Source organism: Dermacentor albipictus, chromosome 1 (assembly GCF_038994185.2).
Source record: "Dermacentor albipictus isolate Rhodes 1998 colony chromosome 1, USDA_Dalb.pri_finalv2, whole genome shotgun sequence".
NCBI classification, from domain to species: domain Eukaryota; kingdom Metazoa; phylum Arthropoda; class Arachnida; order Ixodida; family Ixodidae; genus Dermacentor; species Dermacentor albipictus.
The window spans coordinates 311,654,383-311,667,508 of record NC_091821.1 but is presented as its reverse complement, the minus strand read 5'-3'; the positions used below and the strand labels follow the sequence as shown (position 1 = coordinate 311,667,508).

The following is a 13,126-nucleotide window of genomic DNA, read 5'->3' as shown; positions in this document are numbered from 1 at the left end:
TATATATATATATATATATATATATATATATATATATATATATATATATATATATATAAACCCTGACGAAGATCGGTCCACCGATCGAAACTGTCGAAATTAAATACTTGTTCTGTTTACCTTGTAGCACCACTCAAGTTCTTTACGTTTGAAAGGTAGCCTGAAGAAACCCTCTTTGCCTACTATATATATATATATATATATATATATATATATATATATATATATATATATATATATATATAGAGAGAGAGAGAGAGAGAGAGAGAGAGAGAGCAATGTGTTGACGGAGCCCCTTTCTATACACTGGGAGTCCATCGTCTATTATTTCTTGACATACGTAGGCTCAAACAGGCCATACTGGCGGTCATCTTAAGAAGTTAATGCGCGTACGTCGCGGCATAACATATATGTACAGTACAAGCGCTCGAAGCTGCCCGCTCGGGTTCGGGCCGTCGAGTCCTTGAATGGTCTGACCCTGTTCGTCATATAACGAGCAGCCAATATACGAGCAGTTTCCGTATATCGCAGCGTGACAGTCGCTGCCTTGGAAAACAGGGAAGAAACCCGTGTCTCCTTGTCCTAGACATGCTGAACGACCCGAGCAGAGGAGGCAGCTCTCGAGCATGCGCAGTCGCCTCGGGTGACAGGCGTGAGCAGCTAAAGGACCGCACATCTATGAGACGCTCTCGTTCTTTTATTTTTCAGTGAGAATCATTGTTAATCGCTGGCGAACGAGCTTTCCACGGTAATTTGCCTAAGCTTCGTAAAAACTGTGGTTGTTTACGCCGACGAGGCCGGCTTGCGGCCATTGGCCGACCTTGCTCAGCCGCACGACGAATTCGCATCGAGCTTGTGATCAGCGCGCGCGCGCTCTTCGATACCGAGTGAAGCCCGCAAGGCTGGCGCTAGGACGTGGAATGCGCGAGGACGCGCAGCGGTGACGTTATCCGAAGCGCTCGATGCGCGACCGATCTGGGTGAAGGCTGCGCCGTGCACGCTGCATGCCGTCGCCGTGTGAACTGCGCGCCATGTCAGGAAGCACGGACAGAGCCAGGCCAGGAGAGGGGCCCGGTGGGGCTGATGGTTTAGCCAACAGGACGACGGGGCAGGTGCTCTCAACTTGTTCTCACAGACAAATAGCAATGGCGAAGAGGACCGCTCTCCGCGAGCTCACGCTTTGGGCTGCTTCGTGTTTGCCGTCGATCCGCTATGTCGTCGTTGTAAACAGGCGCCGCCGCTAACGTCGAGGCAGCCGCGCTGCATTGCCATGGCACGTGGTTTTCTTCTCTTCTCGTGAGCTTGGAGAAGTGCGTGCGTGATAATGCGTCAGGAGCATGAACCGGCTGGTCAGACAATAGCAACAAACTAAACAGCGGATCAAGTTGCCAACATTCGAAATCTGATGTAATTCATTACTTTATTAAGAGCGGCCTACACAGCACAAAACGGCGCCTGGTGCTCGCTAGCATCACTATCCGCGTGACAAATCCATTATGCAGACACTTGTCCGAGAGATGTTCTGACGACACTATGGAACCGATGCGAAGAAAATTTTGCTTTTGGGGGGAACACAAAGTAAAAGAAGGTAGTATGTTTAATAAGTCATAGACTGCGACAGCCACCTAGTTGGATGAGGTTTAATATGCGACCTCGGTTCTGAGTTCTAGCTGGTCCTTACCGCGCGCGCTGCAGCCGGAAGTACTGATCGCGACGTCGACACTGCACGGTAATCCTCTGTTTCACCCACACTACGTGAAATGTGACCTGCCGCTTTTTGCATGAGGGTACATTTGTGACTTCGCGCACGTTGGATAGACTAACAAGAAGCTGCTAAAAAAAAATGTAAAAAGAATTCTGTACAGGTTTTTGAGCTGTTCTGACGTTTGCAATATATGACAATTAATTACCTTTTAGACCACCTGATTATTTAAAAACGCAGAGCACAAAACAGTGATCCTTGCTCAGCCCTGTTCCTGCTCTGTTGTTTGGGCGTCACCACACAGCTACCAAGGACATCGACTTCATGCTCGGCCAAGCCGCAACCGTTTGTTTAACTGTGGGAGAAGAAAATGCCCTTGCATTACAATTTCAGCGCACGTCAAAGAAAGTGGTCCTGCATCAGGACCAATTGCAGAATCACCAGGGCTTCGTCGACCCAGTGCGCAATGACCGCACATTTACATTTCTTGCTCGCGGTCTTCTTTTCTTTTTCTTTTTTTTTCACATTCGGCTTCAGTGAAGCAGAGGTTGTCACGGAAGCCCGTCTGGTCGGGAGGCATCATGAAGAAGGGAAAAAAAAGAAAAGAAGGACACCGACCACTGAAGGCTGCGTGCTAGAATGCAGTGCAAGACTGGAAAAGGTACAAGGAGACGTCGAAGAACTACAAGATGAATGCGGCCTCCGCATTACTCAAGTTGTGCCCCCCCCCCCCCCACCTCGGTGGATATTTTAAGTAATATACTCATTGGCACGGCAATAGCTTAGCGTCCTTATTGACATTCGACACGAAGTCTTTGCAGTGGCTTCCAGCTCAAGCAGTTGCCAACGATTGTTGGAATTCAAAGCCTGGTCTCGTCTGGCGCCTGGCGCTGTAGCGTGCATATTTTCATTGCGCACTCGCGCAGAAACAAGTAGGCAGTATACAATGCCAATGTTCGTACTAGATACGGAGATTTCTTTGGTTTCATGCTTTTGGTTACATAATCGTTTAACCACGCCATACTAGCGGACAGTGATGCCAGTAAGACTTCGGTTACGTTCCTACAACGCAGCCATTTTGTTATTTAGAGGATATTATGAAGTTTGTACAAATTTAGCACGTGACTTGATTAAATAAATTCTTAATTAGGCATGCATTCAGATGAGGAGGGTTGCAGTGGGGCCCTTTCACTTAGTCACCCTCTATATGTTCTTTAAATGCTTGAAACACTTAAATGTCTACTGCGAAATGTGTACGTTCGCTTCGGTTAACGAACGTGGTTAACGCATTGAGAATTTTCAAATGAGATGTGAGTAAATTACTCCTGCAAGAGATTTCTTGTTAGACAAATTTCTTGTTATCGGCACCAAACGAACGCATTTCTCACTCGGTGCCAATAAATCAGACATTCACGTAGCCGTATCCGAACGCCGTTAAGCTTTACTTGTGAGCGAAAAACAGGCATTCTATCTCGAACATCAGAGACGCCCTACGTATGCGTATGTCTGGCGAATAAAATTAGCTTTACATGCATTTACAGAGACACGATGGCAAGTATTTACGTGAATTTCACTGTTATTCGGTGTCGCCAGATATCATTCGGCGACACCGAATAAATTCCGATCGGCGGGTGAATACGAATCTATCGACGGTGCAGGCACGGCCGGGCGAGTCCCGTGCACGCAAGTGCTGCAGGCGAACTCGCACGGGGCGACGTTGGCGCGTGCGTCCGCGTGGACACCGAACACGCTTCTTCTCCGGACGCGCCCTCCTGTTTTATCGCGCTTTTCCTCGTGCTCCACAAACGACACCTGAGGTGGTCGTGCCAAAGGATTTGCAGATGCGGGGAAGGCGTGCGCAGCACTCTGAAGCAGCTATCCAAAGATCTGCGCGGGTCAACGAGATCGCAGGCATACGGCTGCACGCTTGCCGAAAATGAAACGCTAAAACGGTCTTCCACGATTTCAAAAAAAAAAAGAAGGATGCAAAACAACCGCAAAGGGAAGAAAGAAGGCCGGGCGGGAAGTCCTCTCTTTTCCTCGTATACAGTCTCTTTTTACACAATCATCGTCGTCCCTTCGCCACAACTTCCACGCAGCGCATATTGCGTACTCGTTCCTGGCAAGCGGATTCTCCTTCCGCGTACAACGGGTTTTATTGTTACGGGCCACGATTCGGAAAGCAGCCCGTGCGTGCGTTGATCCTGCGCTGTCTATTTTCTGTTGCGGTCCAGCGCTGCCGGCGGTGTGAAAGCAATCAAGTGGCGGCGCGGGCCACATTACGCGTCGAGGCAGCGAGATTCCGAGCGGTGGCGCGCGGATGCGTGTTGCCGTGCTGGCCCAGCAGTGCACGCGCGTGCCGGACTTTATTGCGCCCGGCTACCGGACGGGGCACAGGTTATGAGCCGTGCGCTGCAACGGAAAGAAATAACTGCCGCGGGAGAAACAGCGGAGAATGAGAACCGTACTAGAAAGACGGGGAAGGAATAAGAAGTGTTCACTTCTTTCTTTTTTTTTTCTTTCACTGTCCTTACATACGAAGCAAAAGAAGAATCCCGCCGTAGATTTGTCCAACGCAAATCGAGCTAAACAGGAGACGAGGAAGAAACGGGAGACGTTTGACGGGCGGTATTGAGGCGGATAGAATGACTATAACTGGAGGCCCGGTGTAGAAAGCAGCAGCAGCGATGTGCCCACCGCGTTACGGAAATCAGCTGTGGCGTCAGCGGCGGAGAGACGCTTGTTTTCTGGCTCGGCGGGGTTTCTCTTTCCGGACCCACTCGAAGAAGCGTAAGTGTGCGTGTGACCCGCTTCGCTGGAATGAAAGAAGCGTGGCGCAGCCCTAAAATAGAACCGCGAGAAAGACTTATGAAGCGGCGCCGGCGGTTTCCTTTCGTTTCCTGCTGGCGGCGTTGTAACTGGGCTGCCTGTTTGTTTTTCTTTAACCCGGTAATCGACTTTCCCCTGGCGTTTTGTTGTCTTTCACCGGCATATTTCACGGAGTCCCGCCACAATTTAGAGAAAAGGAGAAGACAACGCTTCCTCGGCTACATTCGCTGACGGCATCTTTCTTTGTCGCCGCTTTCACCTTTATGCGTATACTGCGTGTACAGAGTATATGGAGTTAGCGTCGATCTTCTCTTTTCCTTCTCCTTCATTTTATCCCTGCTATCTATGCGATCGGGGAAGTGATGAAAAAAGGAGTGCAGTGTGCAGGGGTGCGTGATGGTACGCGGTCCATGAGCGAGCCACGGAGGAAGGCAGACGGCTATGTCGCTGAAGCGCCCGCACTGTTCCGCGCCCTTGGTGGCTACGCAGTCTATACGCGTCTGCCAGTGTACGCTTACTTCGAATTGAGGACGCTTTATTTTTCTGCTGGATTTCTTCTTCTTCTTGATCCATTGCCATTTCTAAAGTGTCGTCATCGACGACGCCTCAGCTCTTATAGCCATAAGTGCACAGTGACTGCGAGTGATGCCATATTCGCATCGCGTTCCTGCGTGCTTGATATCGCTGCAGCCATATGCGTCAGTATCATGCAACCAAGCATCTGCGCTCGGGTCATTGTTGGTCGGTAGCTTTTATTGTTCAAATACCTGACAGAAATTGGTCAAATAGGAAAGCTTTAAAAATTGCATCCTTCCTATACAAAAGCCTAAATTTACCCGCCATGTCACTTGTAAATATTAGTATCAGGTCCACTCGGACATTTCATATTTATTTTTATCCTCTTTTTCTCCCACTCTCTTCTGGAATCTTTTAATCCCATTCCCCATCCCTATACAGAGTAACATGCCATCGGTTATATAAGCGCCGACAAAATTCTCTGTTTTTCTAATAAAGAGCCCCCTCTCTAAGGTAGCTTTTACCTTTCTCTGAATCCTTCTCGATGTTACATCTTCTTTCAAACGCACACTGAAATAATCTTGCCGCTCCAGCAGCAGCAGCAAACGACTTTATTGTGGTCCTGAGGAGCTAAGCGGGGGCCTGCAGGTCCCTACCCAGCCGCTGGCTAGTCCCATGTCGGAACAGAGAGGCCATGCCTCTCCGCTCGTTCACGGGCCCTCTGGACAGCCAGGAGCTGGACGTCCTGTCTCGGGTCTGTGATGGCGTTCGTCCAGTCTTCTTCTGTATTAAAATCCTGTAACACAGGGCACTGCCAGAGCATGTGGTTTAGTGAGCTAAATTCAGTGCCGCAATCTGGGCAGAGTGGATCGATGTCCTGGTGGAGCTTGTTCAAAAAGCCCCTAGAGGGGTAGGACCCCGTCTGGAGCATGCGAAGCGTGCTAGCTTGTGGCCTGTTGAGCTTATGATGGGGGAAAGGAAAACTCTGCCTATTCCCTCTGTAATGAGAGGTGATTTCCTGAAAGGTAACCAGTGGATCACTGTGGACGAGCTCTCCCGAACTCACCCGAGACACCATCCCGTCGCGGCATACGAAACCTCGCGCACGGTCGTGGGCTATCTCATTGGGGTTCAGGTGACCCGGTAATACGTCTGGTCCCATGTGAGCTGGGAACCAGACTATGTGGTGAACAGTGTCAGAGGGGTGTTTGCCGTTTAGAATCCTGGCTGCTTCTTTGGCTATCAATCCCGATGCGAATGCTCTAACAGCTGCTCGGGAGTCCGTGTACACCGTAGTGCGTTTTGAGTCAAGTAATGCGAGAGCTATAGCAGCCTGTTCCGCCACATCGACCGAGGAGGTTTTCAGCGAGGCTGCCGAGAGGAGTTCTCCCCTGTCATTGACTACGGCTACGGAGAACTTGTTGGCACTGGCGTGTCGCGCCGCGTCAACAAAGGTCTCCGTTCCGGATATGTTCTTTAAGAAAGCTCTAGCCCTCGCTAACCTTCGACCTTTATTGTGTTGGGGGTGGACATTTCTTGGAAAAGGGTCTACAATAAAGGAGTTCCTTGTCTGAATATCAAGTTGCGTGATATTTTCCTGATTGAAGCTAGGACGGAGGCCGGCCGCATCCAGAAGTCTTCTGCCTGCTTTGGAGTTTGATAATCTAATAATTTGTGCTGATTTTTGTGCTTCTATTAATTCCGAAGTTGTGTTGTGTACTCCCAATGTCATGAGTTTCTCTGTGCTAGCCGTGATTGGCACGCCGATCACCTTTTTGATACTTTTGCGCATAAGCGTGTCTAATTTATCCATTTCTGTTTTCGTCCAATTGAGGGCTGCGACTATGTAAATGACATGGCTGATGAGGAAAGCGTGGTGAGCCCTAAGGAGTATATCCTCGCCTATGCCACCTTTCTTGTTGGACACTCTCATGATTAATCTAATAATGTTTTCAGTTTTCGTGGTGAGTTGGGCTATAGTCTTAGCGTTGCATCCCTTTGAGTTTATTGAAAGCCCTAGTATTTTGATAGAGTCTACTCTCGGGATGGTGTGCCCATCTCTGGTACGAACGCTAATTGGCACCTGATCGAGTGGGGTGAGTCCCCTAGCACCTCGTCTAGCCTGTCTGTACAGCAGGAGTTCCGACTTTCCAGGCGAGAGTGCCAGTCCCGTACCTTTCAAGAAAGACTCTGTAACATCCAGAGCCTCCTGTAGAGCTTGTTCGACCGTAGCCTCCGATCCTCCAGGACACCAGATTGTAATATCGTCAGCATATAATGCATGACCTACGTAAGGAATTGCTGCAAGGCTTTCCGACAACTTGCGCATTGCTATATTAAACAGAAGGGGTGAGATAACTGCCCCTTGGGGAGTACCCCTGTTTCCTAGTGTGAAGTATTCCGAGACTGATTGCCTCAACTTTATGGCCGCCGTCCTGCTCTCGAGGAAGGATGCAACGAAGGAGAAGAATTTAACTCCTAAGTTCAAGGCCGATATCTCCTGAAGGATATAGTCATGTGCAATTGTATCGAATGCCTTGGATAGATCCAGTGCGAGGACGCCTTTTACATCTTTGCTTTGAGAGTCGATTATCTGTGTTTTGAGCAGGAGCATGACATCCTGCGTTGAAAGCAAGGGCCTGAAACCAACCATATTGTACGGGAATAGTTCGTTGCACTCAATATGTCTCGATATCCTGTTATGCACTGCATGTTCCGCTACTTTGCTAATGCAAGAAGTAAGGGAGATAGGACGGAGGTTCTCCAAGCTGGGTGATTTACCTGGCTTGGGGATTAAGACCACTGTGGCCTTCTTCCAACTCTCCGGTACAACGCCTTCCTCCCATACCTCATTTATCTCCTTCACTAAAGCTTGAATTGCTTTGTCGTCCAAATTTCTTAAGAGCCGGTTTGTAACTCCGTCGGGGCCTGGGGCAGACCTTCCGTTTAAATTGTGCAGCACTTCCCTGATCTCAGCTTCCGAGAAGGGAACGTCCAGCTCTGGGGCAGGCGCGCCCTCATACTGAGGGAGGGGAGAACCTGGGCTTTGGCCAATGGGAAGGTATTTGTTCGCTAGTTTCCGAAATATGGAGGCCTCTGAGATGCCTTCCATTTTTTCCTTATTAATTAATCGGTCTATGACTAGTCTCTGATTACATTTGGATTGTCCATCGTCTAAGAGATGTTTGAAGAGGGTCCATTTGCCTCCTTTGCGCATTTTTCCATCCGCTGCCGAGCAGGCGTCTCTCCATTGCTGTTTATTAAGTTCTGAGCAATGCTCCTCAATGAGTTTATTCAGCTCCGCGATCTTTTTCCGTAGCCTGCGATTGAGTCTTTGTGTCTTCCATCTCTCGAGGAGAGAGCGCTTGGCTTCCAGGAGATGCGCTAACCTTGCATCCATCCCTGGGGCATCAAAATCCGTAACTATTTCCTTAGTGGCCTTCTCGACATCCATTTGTATCTGTACAAGCAGTTCACTGAACGTGTCGTATACTGCCTCATCTTCACCTCTTATTTTCCTAAAGAGGTCCCAGTCTGTGTACTTATAGGTTTTGGGAGGAGCTGCTATTATTTCCATCCTGAGTTCTATTATGTAGTGGTCGCTCCCCAAGTTCTCCTGTAAGTTGGACAACGTGGCCACAGCATTTCTAGTGAAGCTGAGATCAGGGGTCGTGTCTCTGGCGACCGAGTTTCCCAGCCTCGTGGGGAAACGTGGGTCCGAGACCAGCGTCAGGTTTAGGTCTGTACTCGCTGCAACTAGGTTGGCCCCTTTCTTTGTTCGTGTTATATAACCCCAAGCCGGGTGGGGAGCGTTGAAATCTCCTGCGACTATTAAGGGCTGCGATTTCGCAGCGGTTGCGACCCTATTTAGTAGTGAGCGGAGATTATGCTTATGAGCGGAAGGAGAGCTGTACAGGTTGAGAATGAAGATGTTTCGTCGAATTTTTCCGTGGGGGATGATTTCAATTAACTGTGCCTCGAGACCGGATTTCTTATCCGAGTTACAAATTTTGACTTCGTGCTCCTGAAAAGAGGTGTCTTTCCTGACGAATGTGGCAATACCTCTGCCATTTTCTCCTTTTTGGCTAACCGAACGGTAGCCCGATAAATTTACCTTCTCACTAAGTGTTTCTTGCAAGAGCAGGACGTGCGGCATTATCGCTTGTGCTTTGATGAGCTGCAATAGAGCAGCCTTGCGCCTTAAGAAGCTGGCGCAATTCCACTGCCAGATAATTAGGTTTCCGGTGTGTCCCGCCATTTTGATTTCTATTGAGCTAGCAGAGCCTGCAGGGGACTCGTGTTATCGGGATCCTGCTGTACTTTCTTAGCTTTTGCAGTGGTGCCAGTGGAGATGCTTTTGATTTTGCTAGCGTCTATCATTTTCATTTTAGACTCGAGGATGCCAACTTTACGTGTTAGGTGGGAGATGTTACTGTCCATATGCCCGACAGTGCTAGATTGAATAGCTAAGGCCTCTCTCATCTGCGTGAGCGATTCCTCAATTACCTTCAAAGACGCGAGTATGTTTGGTTCTGGCTTAGGGTCCTGAGCGGGGGACTCGTCAGTTTGCATTGGCTCTCTTTCCGTGGTCGCAGGGGGGGAAATAGCTTTGCGCTTATTCGACCCTTCTGCTTGTACTGGGATGGGTAAGGCTACTTCGCGGGGTTCACGCGAGTTACGGAAGAGCTCGAACTCAGCCCTCAGCGTTCGTAGTGCCTCTTTTAGCTCTGCATTTTCCTTCTTAAGCATTAAAATCTCAGATTGCTCTCTTTTATGCTCCGGCGAGATGCCCTGTGTTACCTGTTTGCCGCTTGAGATGCTCATCCTGGCCTTGTCTGCCCAGGACATTGGTTCCTGGATTCGGACCCTGGAACCCGATCGTCCTCTCGAAAGGGAGCGTCTGCTGCTATTCCTATTGCTATTGCCGCTCCATTATTAGGTTTCGATCATTTGTTTATCTTTCGTCAAGTTTCTTGCACCGCGTTGTACGTTATCTCGTGTCAGCGACGACGAGAGGCATATCGTTGCCACACAGAATGGGACAAGATTGCCTGCGCGTGGGCACTGAGGAAGATAAAAAACGCGTAGCCTTGTTAGAGCATGGTTGGCAGAACTTCCGCGATGCTGAATGCCTATACTAAGGTGACGACCACTGAGCCTGCACTTCCATGCCACACAGTGCACTGGGAGAAGACAAGAAGGCAAGCACTGACGAAGACAAGTTCCCCCCGCCGGAACGTTAGCTTCTTTTGGCCTGGCATTGGGGCTTGTCTGGTGAAGCCCTGTCATCAGGGTTTGGCTTCCTCAGGGCTGCCCTGACGAAGACAAGTGCCCTTGTCGGAACGTTGGCTTCAGCGACATCCCTCCACTGTTAATAAGTAGAAGCCTCCATCTTCTTGTGAATCGCTTTGATGTTTTGGAACTCTGCCGGCGAGGCGTTAAACTGCAGTTAAACAAAAGCTGCCTCAAGACCGCTACCTCAACTTTCCGTGTCTTAGAACTTGACGATATATGACTGCAGTGACAATAATGCAGCTGTGAGAGTTCAGATATGAAAAGAAAAAGGGTACTTTTAGTCATCATTTGGTCACGAGGTTAACCAAATTGTTGTTATGTCAGCTAGGCGCTAGCAAACAACAAAGGTAATTTTGTGCATGAGTGGTGGTTTTGCTCATTTATCATTGATTATCATTATGATTGGTTCACCGGCGTTTGAGTCGTTGGCGACAGCCGCAATGGTTTATTTTGCCGACAGCTGCAAGTCACGTGGATTTCTTTTTATTAATTTGAGCTCTAATAATGTTGTTAGTCCGAACTTGCAGTCTGTTTGCAGGGTACTGCAGAAAGAAAGAAATATTTAGATTAGGCACCATAGCTCTATATTTTTATATAATATAAAAACCAATTGGCTCGTGACCCCTAGACTCCGTCGAAGGGCGTCAAGAACGATATCTTTAAGGAATCGATAGGCAGACTTCAACCCTTGCAAATTTCACGTGGTTAATAAAAGCAGTTCGAAATACACTTCCCAGGTTTTTATCTATCTAGCTACACAACTACAAAGCGAAGAAAATAAAGTGCCTACACAACTGCGTTCGCTGCGTCGTGCTCAATGATGGTACGCAGACGACGCTGTAGTGGTGTTATCTTAGATGCGTTCGCGAAATGTCTGGGCATATTTGCATACTTGACAATCTAGTCACGTCGAGTCGTTCCTTCAGGCTTTCCCCAGAGTCCTCAACTGCTCTGAACAGTAAAATTGAAAGCAGCCCGAGAGTTCACCGTACGTCATGGTTGCTTTATATTTGCATAATCACATCAGTCCTCCCACATGGCCGCGCCTCGCCTTTGCGACGACGCCGCTAAGGAGGACGTCTTCAGGACGATGTGAACTAAGGAAGAAACAACTTTATGCATTGATTTCATGTTGTCAGGAACAAAATTCAGAAGCCGATAGAGTTACCACCTGGTCGTCGCTCTGCGTTAGAGATACTTTCCCAAATTATGAGAAGGCATGCTGGAAAAACAGCTTGCAGTCATTGCTATTTTCTGTTTGGCTCGAAGATCTCGCTGTTCGATCCTCATGCCCGAAATGACATTAAACAGCCTGCATAAGTATTGTGCTCACAAAACATACATGAGCTTGTGTCACGAGCTCTACTGAAAAGTGTCCCCTTTAAAAAAAATAAGCATAAATAAACAAGATTAACCTACGCAGGAACAAGAGAAAGTGAGTACTTAAGACGAAATGGAATCACACCGTGCATTTCTTTTTCTAGCGCTTATAAACGCACACACATTAAATCCTTAGGAATGTTGAAAAAAAGCTACGGACAGTCACAAAATATCCCGTATCTTATTTGTAAGGCGAAGATGACTGAAGAGGCGCAGTGAATGCAACTTGCACTAAGCCAAGCCTAGAACAGGCCGAAACCACAACCACCATCGAAGCGTAGAATGAAGGTGAGCAGGGCCACCTACCTCAGCTGCATTATCCGGCCGTTCTTCGGTCCCCGGACGGCTTTCGACGGAGCAAGGAAAACGAAACGGCGATGCAATCCTTTTTCACGCGGAACACGGGCGGCACGTCGGCCTCGCAAGGTTGCGGCTGCGTCACCTCCCCTTTAAGAGCACGCGATGCCGAGCGAGATGGGCGCGCAAAATCCTGCAGGCGCACACTCGGAGACAGATAAGCGCCGAATGTCGTGTCACTTGCACAATGCCTCGTCACCTCACTCACTCTCACTGGCACAAGGATGGCGAGGAGTGGTCACGGAGACGACAGGCCCTCCTGTCTCTTCCTTCGCTACAAGTCACTGTACGTGCGAAGAGGTGCGCGATGGGGGCGGAACGCCGGCCGGTCAGGTCGACGCCATGTTTCCCGGATGCACGCGTTCCAGAAGAAACGGCCGTCTGCGGCGGCACTCGGTCGTTCTCTGGTCGTGAAGGCTATCGCAGTGGCAACGTGGCTGTTCTTCTCTCGCCGGAGGTGACCGAAGGCGATGCCGTTGTTTGCCGGCCGTCGGCTAGCGGTATCTGCCTTGCACTCGCTCTCCCGCGGACGTGCGCTGCGCTAAGGAGAGAGACGCCCGCGCAAACCGGCTTGCGTTTTATACGGGCGCTGGCGAGACTGGCTCGTCGACAACTGGTCTTTCGGGATTTTGCTTCGCAGCCTGTAACGGTGGCCGCGGAGGGTTTCTCTCGCTGCGCTGACCCCGTTTCGGCGGGCACCAGCGGCGACGTCGAAAGCGCTCGCCACCGGTTATGGCGGGACAGCTCTTCTCGCCTCCTCTCGCGCACTCTCTCTCTGTCCTTTCTCTGCGCGGCCGCTCCGGGAGAGCCTGACCGCCGGCGGGCCAGCTGCCTTCTTCCTCAGTGCTTGTCTTTTCGGTAATTGCGTTGAAGAGAAAATAAGTTCCCTTTCTCTCCTTTCTCGTGCCTTTGCCGGTTTCTGTTTCTCGATTTCTTTTTTTATTCTCTCTCTCTCTTCTCCTTCTTAGAGTAGCTATAGCAAGAGCCGCAACGCTTCTCGATACGAGGAGGGCAGAAGGTCTTCGCGGAAAAGGACTCTCTTGGAAT

The 13,126-nt window shown here is 49.4% G+C and overlaps 1 protein-coding gene across 1 annotated transcript in view; it reads right to left on the bottom strand.

Moving 5' to 3' along the window:
• The window catches only part of LOC135905100 (uncharacterized), a 46,504-nt gene extending 33,737 nt beyond the window's left edge, over positions 1-12,767 (bottom strand). Inside the window, exon 1 of the mRNA XM_065436091.2 lies at positions 12,029-12,767. Coding sequence (XP_065292163.2) covers positions 12,029-12,039 — 11 coding nt within the window. The 5' untranslated portion in view covers positions 12,040-12,767. The remainder of the gene's footprint in view (positions 1-12,028) is intronic.
• Positions 12,768-13,126: the final 359 nt, after the last annotated feature.